Source organism: Micropterus dolomieu, linkage group LG17, assembly GCF_021292245.1.
Source record: "Micropterus dolomieu isolate WLL.071019.BEF.003 ecotype Adirondacks linkage group LG17, ASM2129224v1, whole genome shotgun sequence".
Lineage (NCBI taxonomy): Eukaryota > Metazoa > Chordata > Actinopteri > Centrarchiformes > Centrarchidae > Micropterus > Micropterus dolomieu.
This window is the reverse complement of record NC_060166.1, coordinates 31,342,376-31,366,487: the sequence shown is the minus strand read 5'-3', so window position 1 is coordinate 31,366,487 and position 24,112 is coordinate 31,342,376. Positions and strand designations below refer to the sequence as shown.

The window sequence follows — 24,112 nt, the reverse complement described above, 5'->3', positions numbered from 1 at the left end:
AGGGTTTTGTATTATGTGATATTGGTATTAGTGTAAAGTATATTATGTTTAAAAGGGGCACAATTATGTTGACATTATATGGTGACATCTGTTTCAGGTACATCCCTTAGTGATTCTATGAACAAAACCTCACATTTTTTACATCTGCCATTTAAATTTTTCCCCCAATAATTATTCAACCACTGACAAAGTCTACATCAGTTTGGTAAACCTGTACTTTGTCATGTCTCCACCCATACAGTCTATGGTCTCCACATTCTTTCTAAATTTGGTGAGACGTCATTGAACTAATTTCAAATATGATTTATTATGGAGTCTTGGTCTGGGTGCATGTTAAGTATCACTGTCTAGCTAAATGTCAAATCAGCACACAAATAAAGAAGGATGCTGCTATGAAGAGCATTTATACTCATGACTATGCCTGTATATGGCTCAGGTTGTTGCTCCCTTTAATATCTTCTATAAAATTCTGCCTGATAGAGAGATCTCTATTACAGCTATTACAATGTTTGTTTAATCAGACCACATTGTCTTTTGGCTCATGCCCTCTGCAAATTTCACATTAATTTCTGCAAACTCCAGGCATGCTGTCGTATGCTTTTTTTCTCCTCAGAAGTACCTTCCATCTGGCTCCTCTACCGCATAGCCCAGCCCTTGTAGACTGCTGAACTGAGTGTATTCCTTCCAGAGGAAACTCTCATCATAGCTAAAGCACTTTGTACATCTGTAAGAGTTGTCATTAGGTACCAGGTCAATGTCCTGGCAAAGGTCCTTCTATCTTCGACTTTGTTTGGTCTGTCAGTCAGCCTGCTCCAGGTAGTGGCCATTTTTAATACCGAAGCCTTATGTGCGTCTCCTGAATTTCCAACACATTAAAATTTTTTAATTATATTATTTAATTAAAAATTTTACTCTTTTCCACAGACGTATCTTTTCTCCCTGGGTTGTCTCCCCATCCAGCCAGAGTGTTAGCATCAAAATACTGATGAGGAAATTCTGAAGTTCTGATTCAAATTATTATTATTATTATTATTATTATGTGACTGTAGTTACTTAAGTGTAACATTAACATAATGTATTTGTTTTACAATATAATTTACAATCCCTGCTTATTTATTCAGGTGCGTTCTTTCTACCATTACTACATAAAATTGCATTTTAAACTGACAAAACATTATGCTATGGTTTGTGTTTACTTAATGTTACTATTTTCGTTTATCTATTTAATATGCAAGGACCGTGTACTACAATATTAAACATAAATGTTGACATCTGATGTATTAGCTTAAAGCTTTCAGTGCATATCTTGATCAGCTGTTGTACTTTAATGGTTACTGAGTTGAGCTCAGATCAGTATTTGTTTTACTTAATTTACTTGATAAAATATTCAGTACCTGTTTTTTTGCTTTCAGTATTGGTGCAGTCATAATGGTATGGTTTGTCTCACTGGTTTAGATGAAAGTGTCCTAAACACTGCTGAGTCACGCACTGTCCACCTCCTCACAAGAGTTGACAAACAGTGGGCTCACCCTCATCTTCACAGATGATTCAGTGGCTGAACAGGAGACAAGCATAGTGGGCTGCATTTTTGTCACAACATCTCAAGCCCTCTGGCAACTTGTGTGAAGCACATGTCCAAGGCCTTGTCTCCTGTGTCTGGCTATAGCATACAAGGCCAGCACCAAAGATGGCTGAGTCGGGAGTGCGACCTCACTATTCTACAGTAATATTAGCCCACGCATGGCACGTAGCCATAAGCAGACCACACACTCATGGCTGGGTGCTCGCTGTTCAGTTCATGCACTTACTATTTAATGCTGGGTGTTCTTTCACACAACAAGAGCAAACAGTCATCTCAAGTCACAGAACAGTGGTTCTCAAAGTGGGGTCCTGTGACCCCCAGGGGTTCTTGAAGGTGTTAAAGGGCATTCCAGTAAATAGGGGGAATCCTTTATTATCACTATAATTACATCCATACACATCCTGTACTAAAACATCTAAAAAGGAAAAATCAGATAGGGGACCCTGTGACAGAATCTTATTAAATGGGGTCCGTGTTCCAATTTGGGTCCTGTCATGTGAAGATTTAAAAACAACATAATTACATGTGAATAACACCATGTTAGATTAGAAAGGAAATTCAAAGCAATTTCTCTTTCTACACTATTCTTCAAATGTACTATGTAGTCCTTAAGGATTATTATACATTATACGTATTTCCTGAAAGACTGAATGAGTCCTAGGAAAGGGTTTCTGCACAGCAAGAAGTTCTACCACTCTTGCCACCACTGAGAATATTCTGGAAAGTAACTGCAATGAACTATTTCTGCTTAACAGCTTATACAATTTTTCTCAAAATGTGTTTTTCACTTACAGTCTATGAGGTTACAAACCCAGACCTAACAAACATCAAAACAGAACAACGAAAGCACAAGCACAAAAGGACATGAAACCATTAAATGGCAGGTCTAATGAAAAAGAGTAATGAACAAAATGGAAGAAAATATGCATACCCATCAGCACAGACAACAGCCAAGTACGTAAGACATTAGCTGTGCTTAAAAATTGACAGAAACAGACTGATTCATCTATTACCAATTTAGCTACAAACCAAATGGCAAGAGCAGAAAAACCCGGTGCTGGGGAGGGGGGAATAAATGGATGGAAGCAGTGAATCATACTGTAGACAAATCTCTAAAAAGGAATCATCTCAGGTAATGATCCCAAGACAACAGCTTCTTCTCTGACTCAGAATAATTGGTCCAACAGAGCGTTAATACCAAGCCAAGACTGGGAAAAAGAAACCAAGAACAAAGAATGAGGTGTCCTTGCAGCTTCTCCAACTAAAAAGGTCAGAAACGGCGGGGTCAGCCATCGCTGTGAATCCTCTTCACTGTCACCACAGTCCTGCCTCGCTCTGTCAGAGCCCAGACCCCTCCAGTGGTTCCTGTTCCTCACTCTGCAGCTGTCATGATATTTACACACCTCCTCAGACACACAACACACATAAGCTACATCTTATTCACAGCAACGTTCAAACAACAAAACTTGAAAAGTTCTTGAAAATCAAATAGTGCTAAACTTGTGTCTGTTTTTGTAGCAAAAACTTCAGAGAAAGCATTGTATTTAGTGCCAGCTTCAAAAGTAAACTAACATTGCTGAACAATTAATGCAATGAAAGTAGGGGTGTAAAGATTACGATTCTAAATCGAAAGTCAATTGATTTCGACCTCCATCGTCAAAAGCAGGATCGAAGCTTCTCGCAGGATTTATTTTTGCTCCACCCCTATTTCGTGAGTGTCAGAAGAAAAAGAAAATAAAACAACAACATTTCAAAGGCAACACAGTGTACCTTAATGGTCTCCTGAACTTTTCGAGACACCATGGCCACTGTCGGAGATGACAAAGAAACAACAGAACTGGAAAATTCTCCTGCTTCCCTGAAGTCACCGATATGGTGATATCACCAATTAACGCGTTGTTGACCAGGATTAGAAATGCCTTTTTGCAGGTGAGGAAAGTCAAGCTGTTATTGTAAAGTGCCTTTCAGTCATCTGCTGACTTTTCTTATCTGCAGCTGGCCAATCACAGCGCAGTATAGGTCTCACTCTAACTGAGGTCCGACACAAAATGTGCCGTTTTCTAGCTTTTCTTTTTGCTGTATTTTTCCAATAGATGGTCAAAGCTGTTCCCGGGGCACTTGTAATAATTACAGTCTCTACCCAGAGAGGTTGAAAGGAGAAGTATGATTTATTCCCTTTCCAAAACCTAAAACAAATCCAGAAAAATGTTGACTGTGTATTGTTCCTAATGTAATGTTAGTTAGCTAACGCTAGCTAAATTACTACTGAATCTAACGTTATATAACCCTACTGTTCTGCTTTTTAATGATTGTAATAGTAATTAGAGACTAGAGCTGTCCATGAACAGTGTTAATCCTTAATATTGTCGTCCTCTTTCTCAATAGTGAGGTAATGCGGTGGTTCACTTTCACACTGTGATTGGTAAAGCTTAAGCTTCTGTCTTTATTTTTTTCACGTCAGTTTGACAGCCTGAATAAAACCTTCAAATGTCTAATGCAACTGCAAAACTGTTTGCGTCTTACTGAGATCGCATTTTACCAAAAATTTGATAATATTTCTCCAGAGAGTGAAGTAATAGACAGTGGCAGCAACGACAGTTTGTCGGACTTAGCAACAGTAACTATGCTTAGCAAAGGGTCAATTGACCCTTTGCTAAGTCACGCCCCCCTTAGTTACTGTTGCTAAGTCCGACAAACTGTCGTTGCTTAAAGAAGAATATGAAAATGTAAATAACAGTTATCAGGGCATAAAACCAATGAGCTGTTCAAATCAAGCCTTGAGAGTCTTACATACCATTATTTGAGAAAATTGATTTAAGAGAAAACCAAAGATCAATCAATACAGAATCACAAACCCAGTTGGGAAAAGTATAATAGTATCTGTGCTCCTGAGTCTAAAGTACGTGTGCTTGTATATGTGACCCACCACTCTTTTGGTAAAAAACAGAATAATACCCACGTACAACAGATCAGTGCGCAAAAAAGAAATGAAGCAACTCTCTAAAAAAACAAAACAAATGAAACAATACTTTACAAGACATAAAATATATTGGTACAGCACAAACCTCAGTGCTCTGAGGGAAGCCAACCATGCTAGCATTAGCAACTTACACTCACACCCACCTCCTCATGGTCAAAGGTAATGACTGATTTAATAAGCCACTACATTTGCAAGGACATGCACCCATATAGCATTGTTGAAAATGATGGCTACAGATGAATGAAACTGACCCTGAAACTGCAGTGCACAATATCCAGTTCTGGTAGCATTTCAGTGAAAAATAATCACGTAATGGGCACAGCCCAAAAGGTTGACTTGTTGTGTGTCATTTAAGGATGCACTGAAATGAAAATTCTTGGCCAAAGCCGAAAGCGAATATAATGAAAAAAATTGCAGAATACCGAACAAGTACATTCACATTTTTACCATTTTTTTAACCAGTGCATAAATTAAATACCGTAAAACTTTGATTAATAGCCCGGGCTTTTATTTGTAAAAATCACTGAATTCACCCTGCCTTTATCTGGGACATGCGTCCGTATGGGACAGGCCTCTAATTCCTCTTGCACAAAACTGAAATGGGCTACTATGAAACAGTTAATTTATTTCAAACACAATATCACTTGTATAAAAATTTTTCCAATAATATCAAATACATATACAATACATTAATTTGATCTAGCTTCACAGATGGCTTTTGTGCTTTTATTTTGAAGCCAGCAACATAACGAAAACAACAGCAGGGTGCAGGATGAGAGAAGTCTGACTGAAGTTAGCAGAGAGAGCAATGGACTTCACATGACAGGATTCACAACTTGGATTCATTTTTATGAAAAGTTGTTTTGATTGGTGGACCCTTACAGAATAAAGGAATATAAATGATGAAGGAACGGATACATTCGGACTTAACGAGCACTTTAAAAGGTAACGTGAGTCGGCACTTTTTTTTCCTTTTCATCTCTTATACCATGCAGGTTACACTGGTAAATCTGTAAGAATTAGACTTTGGGGCTTGTTGTTTTGTTAAATTAACTGAACAATTGAATTGTGGAGAATCTAACCAATCTCGAACCGAACGATGTGTAGCATGTCCATACTGACATATTGATCATACGCTTAAACATTAATATTTGTATTAACGATCTAAGCAGCTTAGAAGCAGCTCAAAATGTGCTTTTTACTCAGTGTTTCCCACAGGATTTGGAGAAACTATGGTGGGTGGGTCCGAGGCCCAAGAGGCTCTAGTAAAGTAAATTACATGTGTCCATTTACTTTTAATGTAATACGTTTTATACTGTGAATATAATCCAATTAATCTTATTTCCATACTGTATAGATACCTTATTGTGAACAATGGACGTTGTCACATGTATCCTCGCGCTGCCATTCATCAAGTCCGACCCAATATGATAAATGTTGTATGTGGTTCTCGTATCGATTTTGGCGTCTTTCTCGGACACCTTAAAATGCTTCCACACTGCCGACATGTCGATGTAATTGTTCGGTAAAATTTAATCTGAGTTTTGACTTATTAGGCCGAACACCAAAAGTGCTATTTTTTGCCTATTATTTTCGGTGGCTGAACATTCGGTGCATCCCTAGTATCACTTCCCATTGTTCACTAGTGAAGCTGTAGCAGGAGGCATAATTTGTTTTAGCAATAGGTCCTTAATACTTGAAACAAAGCATTCTTTACTATTAATTTTTGCTATTTTGCCATTGATACTATTGGTTTTTAGCTACAACCAAATAACACGAAACATGAAATATATTAAAGAACAACAAATTGTAGCTCAACAGCAATGAATTGTTTCTGTATGTAATTGTAGACCATGTATCTGGATATATGTCCAATATGTCTGAGAGGGACACACAACACCCCTAGCACATAGAAAGTCATCGTGCTGTGGTTCGAAAAACACAGTGCTATCTGATATTTGTTATTCCTCCTCATACACATTTCAGTACCTTTCAGCGATCATGAACATGCAGTGCCTCAAATTGGTCTGAGCAGCAGGGTGGTAATGATGTAAGCCAGGAAGGACTGGCAGCATTTTATTCCTTTAGCACTCATAAAACACTGTAAACCCTGACAGGGGACGGGAACAGGTAATCAGGTAACCTTTGTGGGAGGTGGTAAGGTAACTGAATTCCATGAGAACAACACACTCACAGCCCAACACAACCAGCAAAATTTGATCTCTACGTGAACAAAGCGGGATTCAGGCGAGGGTTTTTCCACAGTGGAAAATGACAAGACAGCTGGAAAGGCATGTTTATAGGGCAGCACTAATATTAGCAAGTCTTATCTTGACAAACTGCATAAGACTGAGGAAATGACGGAAAAGATATCACAGTGAGTTCCATGTTATCCCCCCGGAAGTCACGGAAGCTTAAGCAAATGGAACTGATGACCATCAAAATGACAGGGAAATCACCCAGGCTTGTCAGGGCCACTGAATCTCACTCTGATAATGACAAGAGACGGTGAGGGATGTCGCTCTATATTCTGAACCCATACAGCAAAGGCTACTATCAGAACCGAGAGCGACATGGTTCATAATGGACAAGCACCTGTTGCCTATGAAACCCATTCCATGAGCAGCTGAAGTAACAACAGAAAATCTGTTTGTGTTGTTTCAATACCTATCTGAGTAAAGAACTATATCTGCATATTCTGTTTAGCATCTGAAACAACACACCAAATGCATCAGGTTTCACAATAGGTATATTCATACTGTTTTGTCAATGTGAATGTATCAGAAATGGGTAACGGCAATAACAACATTAAATCGGATTGAGTTTATAACAACACAATAGTGTGTGAAAAAAATCACCATTGTTAAAATGCAGCTTACAGTATTAAGTTAAGACAAGAGGTAAATATAAAATACAATTACCTTATATAAAATAAAGCCAATTCACACAGTGAAGTCTCATTTTTCTCCAGGCATTATATTCAGACACCTTTGGGATTTATTATTGCATGTCACACACAACCCTGGCTCTAGCATCTGCTGGGCTATATATCAGGCTGAAAACCACATAAGTGTTTCCCTGCTGCGCTGGTCAAACCAAATGCTATGTCACTGCCTTAAGTATTAATACTTCAGTAAGTGCTCAAGTGCTTAAAGTGTGCCTGCAAAAAATTCTCAATTTCACTGATTACGTCCATGAATATAGTTCATTTTAAAGCATCAATATCCCTGGGTTGGCAAATCAGTCCAATGTTATTATCAAATTCATTTTTCTAGCACAAAAAAGCTATTTGTGATAATGGATTTGCTTTTTCAGCTACATGGAGTCAAACACACAACAGTTCTACTGAAGACTTAAGGCCAACAACAGACAAAATAGGCCAGAGGCACCACATTTAAACTGTAATTACAAGGCAGATTGAGAAAAGTCAATTTGGGCCTAGCAGACTTGATGCAGCAAGTGTGACTAATAGCACAGAGACATGAGGGCACAGAGGTTCGAGTGTACCTGCTGGGGGCCATCCCCATTGACCATGGCTGAGGGTGGTGGTGAGGCCAGGATTGGGAGTTCAGGGCTGAGAAGCTGGCCGGACTCCAGAGGTGGGGTGTGGTCTGCCATGTCTCCCTCATTCACACCACTGAAAAGGTACTCCTGCAACAAAGACACAGCAATCAATGGAAATGCACAAAGTACACCACAACGTTTTGTGGTGTCATCGTCTCTTGTCTTCCAGCCAGTCATTAAACCTGTGCTGAGAATTTACCCGGAGTGTTCACAGGATGTGGCTTCTCTATCCCCCTTCTCTTAAAAGTATGTTTATTAAAAATGTTTTTCTGCAGGTATTCTGTATAATAGAGCATATACTTCAAACATTCTGGGGACTCCTATTTTTCCTACCTTTAAGATTTAAGCAAGTTATGAAAATTGACGTATGAATGTATATTGGACATATAATGGATATTGATCATGTGATCAGTGTTTCTTGTTTATTTTACAAACAATACAACAGAGTGACAAATACTTCAAACATAAATATTATATTATAACAACTGTTGTAGGACACACACACCCATTTTATGATAATTTTAAGGCCTATATTTAGTAACTTAAAATAACCTCTAAATTCACAACCATTTCCAGTAAAGCCATAGTGACAAGCTGAATCGCACTGAGTGGGAATTTGACACACACCATAATTAATTTCCTAACACATACATTGTTTTCCACTGCCAGTCATGCACTAGCAGCATTTTCTGGCACTGCCACCCACTTGCTGACTCTGAAAGACATTTTCTGATGGAATCACTGAGTGGCCAGGTTAGGCCAGCTGTTCCATCCAAACTAAACAGGCCTGATCAGAGACCAAAGAGAGGGTTGATCAGATGCATTGTCTTTTACAGGATATAAACATGTCATGTAGATAAAAGTCATTGTAAATTCTGGTTTGTGCCATTCTGGTAGCCCATGTGGTCTATTATATCGGTTTGGTATTTGTCTGTGTTACATTCATTCACAAATCATAAAATCAAATGGCAAGCAGTGAGCTAAGAGAGTTTTTTGAGCTAAGAGAGCTTTTTGAGTTAAAAATAAAACCTTGTCTGAAGCATTCTACTAAAGAGGAAGGATTTATCACTAAACAGTGGCAAATGTTCTCTCTCAATGTGTGTCTTTGTTGAGTTAATAAAAACTGTATTAACAATAAAAAAAGGTGAGATTGAAAAATGGTTACTAGTAGGTTGCTGCACTGAGGACTGACCACTTGAGAAAACTTGCTAAATGATTACATGAAGTCAAAAACACTGCAGAACACCATGAGAGAAATGTAACATGTGTCCTTGAACCTAATTACAATCTAGCGCATGCGCCCCTAAACCTCACAGTGATCTGGCTTATCAGTTAGCTTTAGCCCCTCCCCTTCTTAAGCTTAAACAACAAAGTCAGTTTACAGTGTGATGGTCAATAAACTGGGTTTTAGGGAACTATTGCTACAGCAGAGGATCAACATGAGATTAGCCTAGTATCACTATCAGCATGATGCCAGGCTCCTTCTGTGGTCATTAGGCCTCTGAGTCAACCACTGCAATCACTTGACATATTACTCTATAACACAATACAATATCAGATAGATCTGCGTCCAAATTAAAAATTATTTGCCTAGAACACACTCACAACTGTTACCCAGGGGTCTGTAAAAGGAGAAGTAACAAAGGGGGATCCCTGATCACAGTTAGGCACATCCATTCTTTACATTTTGTCCCTGAAAGCCTACGTTTCACACACTTGATGAAGCCAGAAGTGGTGTTCTATTCTCACGCAGGAAACGCAGATTTGACTGCTAATTATAAATTTTCCAAATATGACATAATATTGATTAGGGTGAATGGGTGATTAGCAAAGTTTTTTTTAATGCTCCAGTTATTTAAATACTTGCAGTTACCTGTGGATGCAACAAATAATTAGAAATCACCACAGACTCCTATTAAATATCAGTGAAAAACAACAACTCCAGTCACAGTTGCATTACACCAATACCAATATAGTGTTTCCTGTAGCAGCACAATAAACATTACTTCTATATTGAAATTGTGGTAACAGCTGTTGTTGCCCTGACTGTACATCATATTTGATTGTGGCTAAGAGAGCAGTCAATAAGGCCACAACAGCTGTTTTTCAGTTTTGGTGAGATGGGGAAAACACCTTGAAGGGGTAGAATAAAAATGACGCTAAGTCAAGCGAAGACTTCTTCTTGCTCATTAAGTATCAAAATCATGATGATGTGGGGGACAAAAATAAGGCTTCACATGTATAATCATTAGAACATTTTGGTCGACCAAAATGTATCCAGACTTAAACCAACACTAATGTGTCGGTTTTGCTGGAACAGCTGGAGAAATGTTTTCCTATGCTAGCCAGAGTCACACGGTGTAACAGCTGGTTATCCATTTAGTGCATGTATTTGACTTAGCATTACTGTTAGCCACTTAGCTAACTAAATATCTGCTTTACTTTATTATTGTTACCATGTCTATGGACTATCAAAATGACATGTCACACTATTAATGTCACTCTGTTAATACACAAATCAACGTTCAGAGGTAATGTTCTTCATTGCCATGGCTAAGTTAACAAGGTTAGCTGCACCAAGACAACTGTTTACTCTAGCTACAAGTGTGTGTGTATGTGTGTGTGCTTAGCGTTATGTCATAGCTATTCGTTATGTAGCTGCAACATAACATTGTAGCCAGCTAATTAACAAACCTTAGAGTTTAATTCGAGTTGCCTTAGGAGACACAGTTAATAACGTTACATCGTAAGCTGTCAGCACAAGTGAGTTATTACCAATAGCAGCTTACGTTACTCACTCAGTCAGTAGACAGCAGCAGCCTTGACGGACGCGCCGATGCACAGTGATGAATCCAATGCAGCTCTTGCCAAAATGGTTAACGTCAGCGAGCTCCGATGGCCAGCTACTTTCTGCAACACCTGAGACAGACCACTTGCTAGCTACCTAGATAAACAAAAGACAAGGCAAAATGTGACATGCTAGCGTTAGCTACCTAATGCTACCTAGCTACTAGTTAGCAAGATGAAGATGTGTTTTTCTCGTAATATGAACGACGATCTTTCGTATTAGCTACACCTAAAACAGATCAAACTAACTTGCGAGCGACAGTAACGATGCTAAGTATCGATAATGTTTGCCAAATCGCCTGTTTTACCGAGATAACTTTACATCCAACCCTGCTCCTTGCGTAAAAGTCAGGAATTTCGCCATCGCTTACAGAGTGTGCGCATGCGTACTACAGCAAATCATGACGAATCCCAAATTCCAAGATAGCTAGAGAAACATTTATTATGTTGTCACATTGTTTTAATGTTGCCAGTACCGTGGACGTGGTCGGTATCCTGTACAGTTATAATGATCGTCATCTGCCTATCTGCATTTTCATGATTTTAAGGAAGAACTTAATAAGGTTGACGTGTCTGTGATCGGTTTGTCCACCAAGTCAATTGCAAATATATGTGCGGTGTAGTGAAATCATAGACAGTATGAAACAAGAACTCAGCTGTTGTTTCACTTTGACGTGACCCTGTCAGGTCTTCCTCTGCCGAGCTGTATAAAACGCTGAACCGCAGCCTGCTTCTCAGTGAAACAGTACGGTCCACCTTAACAGCATCGTCTATCTATCTATCTAATTTAAGTGTGTGCACATTTACGCATATATATATATATATATATATATAATGTATGTGTGTGTGGAGCTACCATTTGTATGAAAGGTGTGCACGTGAAATTGGAATATGATTTTACCTTCCAATAAAATAAAGCATGTCAAAAAAGGATCTGTAAGGCTTTGGTACAAACAAGTGCAATGTGTCACTAAGACTAGACTATCCATGGCTCCATCTGGTGGAATTACCGGCCTGTTTCTGCCACAGTAGTTATGACATTTGAAGTGAAAAGGAGTTGCTCTTCCACAAAACTGATTCAAAAAAAGGTGAACAAAGCTCCATTTCCTGATGATCCCTTGAGAGTCGTGACAGTTGGTTTTTGCACGTGTCTTATCCTCCCTCATAACGTTTGTTTTTGTTGTTTTCTCTGCAGTTTCCAGTAAGAAGAGTCAATAGGGGAATACAGATAGACATATTAAAATAGAGAAACAGTCAGGAAAGTATAGAGGAACTGTCATGAAAGTATCCACCTGTATAGATGCATCTGGGAAAATAAAAAACATATGTAAAGGATTTTATATTTTTTTGCCAATGCTAAACAGTAGACGCTCCCAGCTCCGACGTTTTGTGAACGCATCATCTAACTACAGGAAGTAAGGTGGTGGTGGTGGTGTGTTGTTTTTTTCAGTAGGTGGTGCAGTGATCAAAGCTAACTACAACAAGATGCAACCACAGCAAGTTATGTGAAGCTAGACCCAGACTATCGAGATGATTATATCAGCAACTTGATTCGCCAAATATGTTGGCTGACAATTTTTCAGTGTTCCGACATCGCGGGCTAAACAGTAGCTAGAGCAACAGCAAGGTAACGTCAACAGTTTGAACCATCAGCGGCTCCCTGCAGCAGCGACACTTTACGCTAATTAGATAGGTTTTTGTTAGATAGTTTGATGGTTACGCTACTGCTAATGCGAGACGCTACATCGGCAACTTTTATGATGCTAGCTAGCTTTTAACCTTAACGTTATGTCTTCCAACGCAACGTACCCTGTTTTTGCGATGTTTATTTATACTATCTATGGAATTAGTTCGTTTGAAGTGTTGGACATCTCATAAAAGCGGTGTGTAGGCTAGTAGGGGAGGGGTAGGGTTGACAAGGGCTGGGTTCATGAGTGCATCTTCATGTAATTGCTCACTGTGAAACCATCACTGTAACGTTAACTTAGTTAGGCCAGATAGTACCCTAACTTATGTAAAATAAGCTATTTTAAAGCGTTTTTATCACAAATTTATTTCTTGTGATATACATTTGAGTCTAATTTGCACATCTACTGCTTATAATTCAGTTGACAGTTTCTGCTTAATGTCAGTCATATTAAATATTATTCCCTTTATCTGCCGTTTACCTAGTCTGAAATACACACTCAAGGAGTAGATCTTTTCTATGCAAATATTGATCTTGGAAAAAAACAGAGTCAAATGGTAAATAATCTTCATTAAGTATTCATTAAATTATGTAAATTAAAAAGAAGAGGCATCCTTGACATATGGTTTGGCCATTGTACTGGCAATGTGTTGACATGACAACCTGGATTCACTCAATTCAGTACAAATTAGCTTTATTGGCTATCACTCATTCTGTCAGTAAATACATGGTAATGGGTTTACTGCAGACATTCATGTTTTTTATATACAGTCTAGTGTTTTAATCTGTCTACATAGCTGGGCTCACTTGCCCACTTGTTGTCTATTTGAGACATGGAAAACCTTGTGGGTAATTTATCCTCAGTTTTTTTTACAGACTCAACACTGTTTACTTTCCAAGTTACAGAGCAGTCTTTTGGTCTGATTTTTGCAATTCTTTGATAACAATACTATAAGAAGTGAGTATTAACCAGAGCAGGAATGGAAAGGAAATGTGTACATGTGAAATAAGTCTTAAGTTTTGATTCTTATGCTTGCATCAAGGTAATTTCCCATATTTCCTGAATTTGCACAGTACATTTTATTTTAAGTCTTTTTTAAGTCAAAATCTCTGGAAAATTCATATTCACATCTGTGTATTTGTGTTTTCTCCTCATTTCACAGCTGCATAGTATGCTGGACGTCGGGAAGTGGCCAGTGTTTGCACTCCTTCCTCCTGAGGAACTACGGCTTATCCGGCAAGCATGTGTCTTTGGCAGTGCTGCAAATGAAGCCCTCTATGTCACAGTTAGTGATGAGGTAACACTTAGGCTTTAGGCAAGGGTGCTTTAATCTTCTTGTTTACATTATGAAGTGTTGCAAGACTTGATAGACTCTCCTTTTATAATATTAGTTTGGTTATTTTCTATTTAGTAGATAGAAAAATGCTGCAGGCTGGTTGATACAAGTTGCAGTTCCAGACACTGGGATAAGCAGATAGAATGAGGCTATCTTTAGCTGTATAGGCCTAATACCTGCACAAGCTCCATTTTTATCCTGTTGAAAGGTGTAGAGCGTGCCTCATCTTACCACCCTTACTCGTGTGTTTTATCCCTGTGGACAAAACAGTTTGTGTTTTGGAGCAGTCACTTGTGGCATAGAAAATGTATTTTGGTGGATTTCACTTGAAATGGTGCCTGCATACACAGTTATTACTGAAGTTTATATTTTTTCATAAAGCCCACAAACATTCTGGGAAATCAGATGCTAAAGTATTTCTGAAAAAATAATCTCACATAAGATTACACTTTGATTGTGTAGTTTCATTTGAGTGTCAATAGCACTGAATTAATAATGTAGTCACTTGAAACAAAATTGATTGTCAAAATATCTTGGAAATTGTCAGGGCCATTTTTTTCAGATTTTCTGACATTTTAGAGACTTTCTAGACATTTGATTAAGAAAATAATAGGTAGATTAACAAAAATGAATATATATTAGTTGCAGGCCTAGTTTTATATTGGTGTAAAAACACAATTTTTTTTTCACAGACTATAAAAAAAAACTTCACTCTTGAATTGATTATATTTATTCTCCTCACAGTATGTTATCTCACCAAATATTTTGTGTTTACTGGGATGTTTGTATTAGTAAACATTAGAGTGTCGCATTTACTTATCATTTACTGTATTAATATCAGCACCATTTCATCAGTGATGTTTGGGCTTTCCAGGTCTTTGCTCTGGGCACCAACTGCAGCGGCTGTTTAGGGCTCGGAGACCTTCAAAGCACTATTGAGCCACGCAGGATTGATGTCTTGTGTGGAAAGAAGATTGTGTCCCTAAGCTATGGAACAGGACCGCATGTGGTTATAGCCACTGCAGGTAATCCAGTTCAGAAAACTTTTATTTGTCCCAGAGGCAAAATTTCCTCAGAAGGCACAGGAATGACATCAACAACAAATACATGCATATGAATCTGGTTTTATGATGACGCTGGGTCATTGCTGTCTGTACGCTATAAAAAAATCACTTAATTAAAAACAACACAGTGCAAAAAAAGAGCCTAATAACTTGTATTCAGATGGTTATGATCTATATACACTAAAAGTTATGTCAATTAATAAGGCTTTCAGCCATTTGGACTATTTCAAGTGACATGTTTGTATGCTGATATTTAACAGTTCACTGTGTTTTAGTACAAAAGTGACCATGTTATTTGTGGATAAACTAGTCCCATAATGTTGCATCACATAGTAGATAATTATTGTAACCTTATTGGTCTAATCGGTGCTTGATCAAAGAAAATAAGAGTTAAATTCACATACACAATGTTATTGTAACATAAGTGAAAAATAAGCATTTTGTTTCCCAACCAATCTGACTTCAGAATATAGTTTGCTTTACTCCAGTTAGTGGTACAAAACTTTAACAGCATCAGGAAACATTAAAAAATTATTTACTTGTTGTCAGTTATTGTATTACAAAAGCTGTCAATTCAGTGATTGCAATTTTTAATTTTATGTTTAGATTTTTGGTAATGGGGATGGTATTTTGTTCACATCTGGATCACAGATTGTGCCTTTTATCCAGATGTCTTTACTAAATCATGTGAAGTCAACTGCTTCTTATCTATTAATAAAATATTAACCACTGAGACAACATGAATGAAAGTTTGCTGGCTGCTGTGTAGATGGAGAAGTGTTTGCTTGGGGACACAATGGCTACAGCCAGCTGGGCAATGGGACCACCAACCACGGACTGACCCCTGCCCTGGTCTCCACCAACCTCCTTAACAAGAGAGTGACAGAGGTGGCCTGTGGCTCCCACCACACTATTGCCCTCACAACTGATGGAGAGGTAACTTATCATCAGTTGTGTCCTTTCTTGAGTTTCTTTCTGCTTAATCTGTTTATATATTTTGACAGTGAACATTTATCTCTCTGTTTAGGTGTATGCATGGGGTTATAACAACTCAGGCCAAGTAGGTTCAGGGTCAACTGCCAACCAGCCTACGCCGCGCCGGGTCAGCAGCTGCCTGCAGAACAAAGTTGTGGTTAACATAGCCTGTGGTCAGCTCTGCTCTATGGCTGTACTGGACAATGGAGAGGTAATGGATCACATCAATCTGCTGATGTTTAGCATGGATAAGTGAAACAGTGCACTCAGTAGGTAAATGTTTTGTCAGTAGCTCTTAATTCTTTTTAAGAGGCCTGGCTAATGCAAATGAGTATCGTACCTAAGCATGAGATGTTAATGAATTAAATAGTATTTACATTATAGACATATAGATTCTTCAGAAGGGACAGATCATTTGAAATACTTTATTTTTTTAATTTAATGTCCCCTGCATTCAAAGTTTTCTGTTTTCTCCACCAAGAAGGCAGTGCAGTTTGCAGTAGATGAGTTTCTTGCAATGGGGACATTTCAGAATATGCATATAACCGCTAAAAGAAAGTAAAGAGAAAAAAAAAAACAATGCAAATGAGCTGCTGATTTTTCGTACTTTTGCAGTATTTATAATATATCGATAAAAGCTAATTAAAGCTACAGATATTTAGCCCTAAACATGCAGAATAGAACTGATATAGTGTGTGCATAGTCTGAATTTGTCTCCTATTTATAGATCTATGGTTGGGGCTACAATTGCAATGGACAGCTAGGTTTGGGCAATAATGGAAATCAGCAGACCCCATGCAGGATTGCTGCTCTCCAAGGTGTCAGCATTGTCCAGGTAAGAGCATAGAGAGAGATCAATCTCCTCAATCTCTGTTTTTGATTATTTACTTGAGTTGATATTCAGCTTAATTAAACTCATCCTTCCATATACAGGTTGCTTGTGGCTATGCACATACATTGGCACTTACAGATGAGGGGTTTGTTTACGCCTGGGGAGCCAACTCGTATGGGCAGTTGGGAACAGGCAATAAGAGTAACCAAGCTCTCCCCACTCTAATAAACACAGACAAGGAGAGGTTAGTACTTTGTTTTTACCCTGGCCTCAATTAGCAGCAACACCTCTCTGCCACCACGTCACTGAGGGCGGCATGATAAGATCCCGGGCAATACATTTTTTAGTAGCTAAATGCCTCAAAGGCACATATGGTATAACATCATAGAGTAAATAAGAACTTCGATATTAAAGTAGTATTTCTCACAGTGGAATCAGCTTCTATCATATCTTTATATTTTAACATACATTCTGCATAAGAAGGCTATATTAGCAATGCTTTAAAGTTTGAATTTTGTTATTGTCACTAGGATGGTGGAGGTGGCTGCATGTCACACCAGCCACACATCAGCTGCCAAGACCCAGAGTGGGCAGATTCTGATGTGGGGTCAATGTCGAGGTCAAGCTGTAGCCAGCCCCCACCTCACCCATTTCAGCAGCACAGACGATGTGTTTGCATGCTTCGCCACACCAGCAGTCACGTGGCACCTCCTCTCAGTAGGTAAGAGTGTTGTAATGTATAGAATAAGATTTTTTTTAAACTGAACCAAAGCCCTAGAACTCAGACATCCTTTAATCATAAAGGAAGTTATAGTGAACTGTTGGACATTGTCCCATTTACCCTGAACTAATCGAAGATAATCATACCATGAGGTGGGCACGTGTGTTGTTGGTACAAATTCCTGGAAGTGGTCTAAGAAAGAAAACAGGAAACTGTTTCCTGTCCACGTCAAACAATCGTATGTTTACCGATTTTACCATTTTAAGTCAACTCAAATTTAGGAGCATAAACATGTCACTTTGAGATCTACATTTTTCATTTATACTCCTTTCAAATCATAAGTGCTCCCATAAGTGCAGTCTGTTTCTGTATGTTATTACCTGTTCAGCTCTAGTGCTGGAGGAACAAATAGTGAGTCCAATTAAATGTGATACCCTAGAGTTGCCTTTTTATAAAGTGTACTAGAGAGAGTCATATCTGTAAGGCCAAAAGGCATCATTTTTAATTGTTTGTTTTTTGTGATTGATATTTTATTGAATTTTAGAAAGACGTAGGAATGTACACAAACATTAAAACAAGGAGAAAAGGACATTGTGTACATATACAATTTAAAATAGAGGGCTAAGAAATTAACTGGTAAAAAGAAAAATTAAAATACAAATAAAATAATGGTGGATTGTTTAAGTGTGTGTGTGTGTGTGTGTGTGTGTGTGTGTGTGTACACATACATGGAATGGGGCTAAGCCTTGGGTTTGTCTATAAGGGCCGTTCAATACAGTGAAGAAATATTTACTATTTCAAATAATACCATTCTATCCTGCCCAGCAGAGAGAACGATGCCCTAGCAAGCCGATTATGCCTGGAATACTTCACCAATTGTCACCAGCATTGATTGCAAGATGTGTTTGAACTTTGGGACTAAATTGATCTTTAGTACATTAGCCTTTGCCCATAGAAAGTGATGAATGGGTGCCCATCTCTCTAGTCTAGTTTCTCAAGTAAGGTTTCTATATTAACTTTTATGATGATTGATAGGTATAGATATTTTTTCCAAGGTTAACAAGATCTGCTACCTTGTCTTTCTTTTTCTGGAAGGCATAATAAATCCCCTAAGAAAGGCATTCAGTGCTTCCCAGGCTATCCCTGGGAAGGAGCCGAAGGGATATTGGTGTCCATGAATATTGTTATCTGTTCTTATAATAAAAATTTTCATCCTGTAATAAACTGGAATTTAACCGCCATCTTCGTGATTTTTGCCAAACAGCAGCATAAGAAAAGTCCCTCTGCATGATCTGATACTAAAATAGAACTTATGTCACATGAGGCTGAGTGTGACAGGAGAGAATTGAATATCAAGAAATAATCTGTCCCATAGACATGATCCCATAGACACAATATAGACCCTGTGTTTTTTGGGGTTGCTACGATCTAAAACATTGTCAACTACCTGATTAAAGACCCCTTCTAGGGCAGTATGTTAGTTGTGCGCATTTTCAGCTTCTCCTGTTTTACATTCTAACATAGCAAAGAAAGCGAGATCATCTACATTGGGGACATATATGTTATCAAGTATCATAGGGTGGCCTTGGATTTTGGTTTCAATAATAACCATGCTCCCATATAATTTTTAAGTGTATTTTATGGGATTTTAATAAAATAATGTTTGTGTACCCTGTACATAGGTGTGCTCTCAATACAGACTGTAAAATAGGCCTAACATATCATTTAGCACATTTAGACAGGTGTCATTTCCCAGAAAAAATGTGTTAGTTATTCCTTCTTTAAAAAAACAACATAATTTTCTTTTCTTTTTTGCCAGATGCCGATGACTACCTGACTGTTGCCCAGTCTTTGAAGAAGGAGTTTGACAGCCCAGAGATTTCAGACCTGAAGTTCTTGGTTGATGGGAAGTGTATCCATGTTCACAAAGCCCTGCTGAAAATCAGGTACAGACAACGAGGAAGGTTAAAAAAGTGAAAATGTGCTAGTGCTACTTGGTTGTTAGGATTATTTCGCAAAAAATCACAAATCTTTAGTTAAATAATTTGATGATTATTCTTGCCTTTTTAGTTTGTCATATTCTTCATATTATCAATATATCATCAATATAGTGTCCTTGAAAATTAAATAGTAGTCTAGAAAAGCTAACCAAAACAAGAGTTCCCATACAGTCACATGACACTTTGAGTAGCAGGTGTGTGTTTCTTGTGAGGTGTATGATGTGTGGATTACTGTGGTACCTGAACCAAATTATGAATTACTTTTATATTGTTTTATATTTTATTTTATTTTTATATATAGTATATATATAGTCTCCAGGTTTTCCTCTCTGATGTTAGGCCATTGCACTTTGTTTTATGATGTGATTTTTCTTTCTTCCTCCCCAGACCAGCCTGCTTCTCCGTCCTGACTTTCAATTTGGTCACATGAGTGTATTTTTCACATTCAGAGGTTGTGTTTGGTCATGAGTAATGAAGGCGTTTGGTACACCACATTGGGTTTTTCAGGGAAACAGAAACTCACTTTGTTTATTATAGAAACAAAAATCGAGACAAACAAATAATTTTGTTAATTGTGCAGCCATCATGACAGCAAACACATTGAGCCATCTTTCTGTAATAATGAATATATAGTACCTACTTAAAGCTGTGTTGCCTATGTTTAAACTCCATCTGATATACTGTGTTTCCTCTTCTTTCCTGTTAATGTCATGGGGAAGCAAAGACAGACCTATTGTTTCCTGCTTTTCTTTTTATAACCACACTTAGACACAAAGTATCTGCATTCCAGTCCCTTGCTCTTTTGCACCGTCAGTAGGAAGGAGCCAGACTGTCTGCGACGTCAAGCTTAGTGCACACGCTCACACGAATAACAGCGCAAAACGCCTGCTTTGGCAAAATCACATGCAAATTATATGTTTGAGATGAACTTTGTTGTTTTTTCAACCGTGTCCTGAGAAGAAATGAAAGAGAAGCAGTTTTTGAGTTAGTAGAGATTAGCAGTGAGAGAAATTTAAAGCAAACAAAATAAAATGGTAATCACTATTTAAATGCAAGGGCCATGAGAAACTAATGTGGAAAAATACTGTGGCCTATAAGTGCCTCTCCTTTGCCTTTGCATTATGAGATTAAGAGTGAATCTTAAGTTAAACCACAAGACAAAAAAATGTATATATATAATTTTCTCTTTGACACTAAATAACAGTAACAATTACAGTATATTAAAAAAAAAAGTTATAGCTGTTTCAATATACTTCAGGGTTATACACTCTTGGTGGAAATGGTGGGGTGGTGAGATTCAGATTAAACTGGGGAAAGAAAATGTGATTTACATCACAATCAGACAAATAGTGAACACTAATTATTACACACAAGTGAGTTAAAACATCTAAACATACTTATGACAAACTTTCCATCCAATATGAAATTTAATTAGCAGAATCGTGAAACTTGCTCGAATTGTGTGATTGCACTGCATTACCTTAATATGATAATATGACTTTTGACAAGAAATTAAGACAAACCTTGGTTTCTGTTCTTGGAGAGTAGAATATTGTTTTTGGATCATTACAGCATGATTTGCGAAAAAGCAGTAGTGTACATATAACTTGTTATAGATTAGCTAACACATGCTCAATCACCGGTGTAATCTTTTTACCATGTCACGCGAGGAGTCGTCTTCTTTTCTTCCCTCTCCAGGTGTGAGCATTTTCGTGCGCTCTTGAATGAAACGGATGAGGATGCCATAGAAATTCACCAGTTCTCATACCTGGTGTACCGAGCCTTTCTAGAGTACCTCTACACAGACACTATTAACCTGCCACCAGAGGATGCTATTGGTAAGCCTATGAGTGGACCACAGTCCTTTACACACTGAGAGCACCAGAAAATGTTGAGACAATTCGGTGCAGTCCAGAGCACACTCGCCTATGTGTTGTTCTTGTGTGTGCAGGGTTGCTAGACTTGGCTACGTACTACCAAGAGACGAGGCTGAAGCGGTTGTGCCAGGAGACGATCAAGAGAGGTATTTCTGAGGAGAACGCCATCACTCTGCTCTCTGCTGCTGTCAAGTATGAGGCGCGGGTAAGCTTATAGCCCCTGACACACAGTCAAACACCATGGTGGTGGGGACCTTCTCAGTCGCTAGCCAGTTGTACTCCTCAGCACTGACCAGACAGCCCTCTTCATTTTTAGGACCTGGAGGAGTTCTGCTTCAAGTTTTGCGTCAACCACCTAACAGCTGTCACGCAGACCCAGGCCTTTGCAGACATGGACCACGACCTGCTCAAGAACTTCATTAGTAAAGCCAGCCGCTATGGAGCCTTCAAAAACTGACTAGAGTTCCCTTGTAGTGATGGGTTCAACACGATGACGTTTAAGCTCACTAAGCTCCTGAGAGTCGACCCTAGACCAAAGTAAACATCAGGCTGATGAGTACTTCATAGCCCTGTTGCTGGGGATGTTAACACTGGAGAGGAAAATGGTTTAAGGTTTCACCCCCTAACTGATGCTTCTGTGTTACTGCCCTCAACCTAGGCCAAACACAGTGGTTGCTTGGGGAACAACTATTTGGTTACATTACTCAGTCACATGCAGACTAGAATAGAAAGAAGTGCCACGGTGGTCTTCTTTCTGTTTTCCTCGTGTTACTGACAATATGCTTGGCTAATTTGGTGTCTTGATTTGTAAGCTAGTCAAGAGACGGATGTGTTGCAGGAACTTGCCTCACAGTAACAACTAGCTCAGACAGGATGACTGAAAATGCTGTAAACTAAACATAATTCATAACAACATCGGTGTGAGGTAAAAGTATTTTTTCATCACTCTGCCCTTTATCAGTTAGTAAAACAAATTATAAACGTTCGTATTATACTGTAGTACATTATGTCTGATCAGTAGTGACAAGAAGTGATCAACAAAAATATAAGTCAGCCATGAATTAACCTTTCACATTGTGCTGCTTTTCGTTGAAGCCTTGATACTCAAACTTTCTGGATTGAGAAATAGTATTTAATAAGGAAAAACATACAAGTTCTATTTAAGAAAACTGCAACTTGTGTTTTACACCAAATTTTCGGAACAATTATAGTTTATAGTGGTCATATCTGTTCTCTTACAAAAGTCAATCTTAAATTTTGCCACATGTTTTATATGACAGTTATTCACCTTTACCATCAAAATGTATCATTACTGTTTGATGTTTGACTACCATTTGCACTGTTTTGCTGTAGACAATTACGGTGGCCACAATCCAGAGCCTGATAGAAAAAGGTGAAGTCAGTAACACTTTACAAGACGTAAGGACATCCTCCTGTGTTCAGATGAACTCTGATTGAGCAGCTGGAAACGGTGTCTGACTTACACAAGCATATTGATTCCTGGGTAGCCTGTTGGTGATCTTACACTTTAAGTGCAGCTGATTTTACAGTTGTCTTTCATTGAAATTTGGTATGTTTACAAAAATATGGTTGCTTATTGTTTTTGAAATTGTAAATATGTTGGCAGCAAACGCCTGCTTCTTTTTACAAGACTTTCTTTATATCTCTCCCATAGTAGCACCTTGTGGTAATAAAATAGCGCTGGCTTAGTGTAATTGCCAACGGACTGTTGAATATAGCCCAAGTTTCATATAGGATCACAAAGTCTTTAAATGTAGTTAGCAGATAATTCCATATTAAAATCTAAAAACCTAAATAGAATGTAACAAAATACTTTCACAAGCCAATTGAATTTTATGGAACATTTTGATAATGCCTGTGTTCTCATTTTTGTATGGAAAATGTTGTAAGCTGTAACATTTGATAATCAAAAATGTATTAAAATTAATAACTACATAATTTGATGTATTTGTTATTGATGTAATTGGTGGTCTGTTATGGAATAATTAACAGCCTTGACATACATGTATACACAATGTAAAATGGTGAAGAACATATTCAGCACTAATAACACTGTGACTGGTGGAGCAGTACTTAGAAATCTTTTCATATATTTCTGTGCTGAAAGCCTGCCGAGTACATTTGGCATATTGAGGTTTTCACACCTGCATCTTACCTTACACTTACTATCACATGCAACTAAACACTTCTCTGCATTCTGCATGTTACAGTTCTTCGAACTCAGGTGTACATTTCCTTTGAAAATAAGTTTATTAAGTAATGTGCTGCTCAGTGAAATGCAATCAATTTAAACTTGTAGACATGTAATACTTTGTACACAACTTGTAATATTGCTACTGTGTAATTTATATGGGAAGTGGAGGCAATGATTTTAAAGCGTAGGATGTAAGAAACACTGACTCATGAGATTTAACAGATATATTTCTTTTATAAGTATTCCCTACAAGAGGATATTATTCTACATGTATGCCTCTTGATTTCAAGTGCAACTTTACAGTGTCCAGTCAGAATAACTATACAATATGGTAATCCAGAATCAGAAGGAGCTTTATTGCCAAGTAGTGTTTTACACATACAAGGAATTTGCTGTGGTGATGAGGTGCTACACGTAGACAAACATACAGT

General features: G+C 38.1%; 2 protein-coding genes across 4 annotated transcripts in view; one reads left to right on the top strand and one right to left on the bottom strand.

The window, feature by feature from the left end:
* Positions 1 to 11,267, bottom strand: part of fndc3a (fibronectin type III domain containing 3A) — a 54,196-nt gene extending 42,929 nt beyond the window's left edge. The window contains exons 1-2 of the mRNA XM_046073429.1: positions 10,925 to 11,267; positions 8,070 to 8,213 (exon numbers count right to left, since the gene is read on the bottom strand). Of these exons, the coding sequence (XP_045929385.1) occupies positions 8,070 to 8,180 (111 nt within the window). The 5' untranslated portion in view covers positions 8,181 to 8,213; positions 10,925 to 11,267. The remainder of the gene's footprint in view (positions 1 to 8,069; positions 8,214 to 10,924) is intronic.
* Positions 11,268 to 12,401: 1,134 nt separating this feature from the next.
* rcbtb2 (regulator of chromosome condensation (RCC1) and BTB (POZ) domain containing protein 2) lies at positions 12,402 to 23,425 on the top strand. Of its 3 annotated transcripts, none has more exons than XM_046074403.1 (12): positions 12,402 to 12,600; positions 13,824 to 13,958; positions 14,872 to 15,022; positions 15,831 to 15,997; positions 16,089 to 16,247; positions 16,764 to 16,871; positions 16,970 to 17,112; positions 17,399 to 17,589; positions 19,409 to 19,535; positions 21,288 to 21,427; positions 21,541 to 21,671; positions 21,783 to 23,425. In XM_046074403.1, the coding sequence occupies exons 2-12, from the start codon at positions 13,833 to 13,835 to the stop codon at positions 21,921 to 21,923; spliced, it is 1,584 nt and encodes a 527-aa protein (XP_045930359.1). In that variant the 5' UTR covers positions 12,402 to 12,600; positions 13,824 to 13,832; the 3' UTR covers positions 21,924 to 23,425. The 3 variants fall into 3 exon arrangements, with proteins under 3 accessions (XP_045930359.1, XP_045930360.1, XP_045930361.1); XM_046074404.1 differs by lacking the exon at positions 12,402 to 12,600 and adding an exon at positions 12,709 to 12,856; XM_046074405.1 differs by lacking the exon at positions 12,402 to 12,600 and adding an exon at positions 13,600 to 13,618.
* Positions 23,426 to 24,112: the final 687 nt, after the last annotated feature.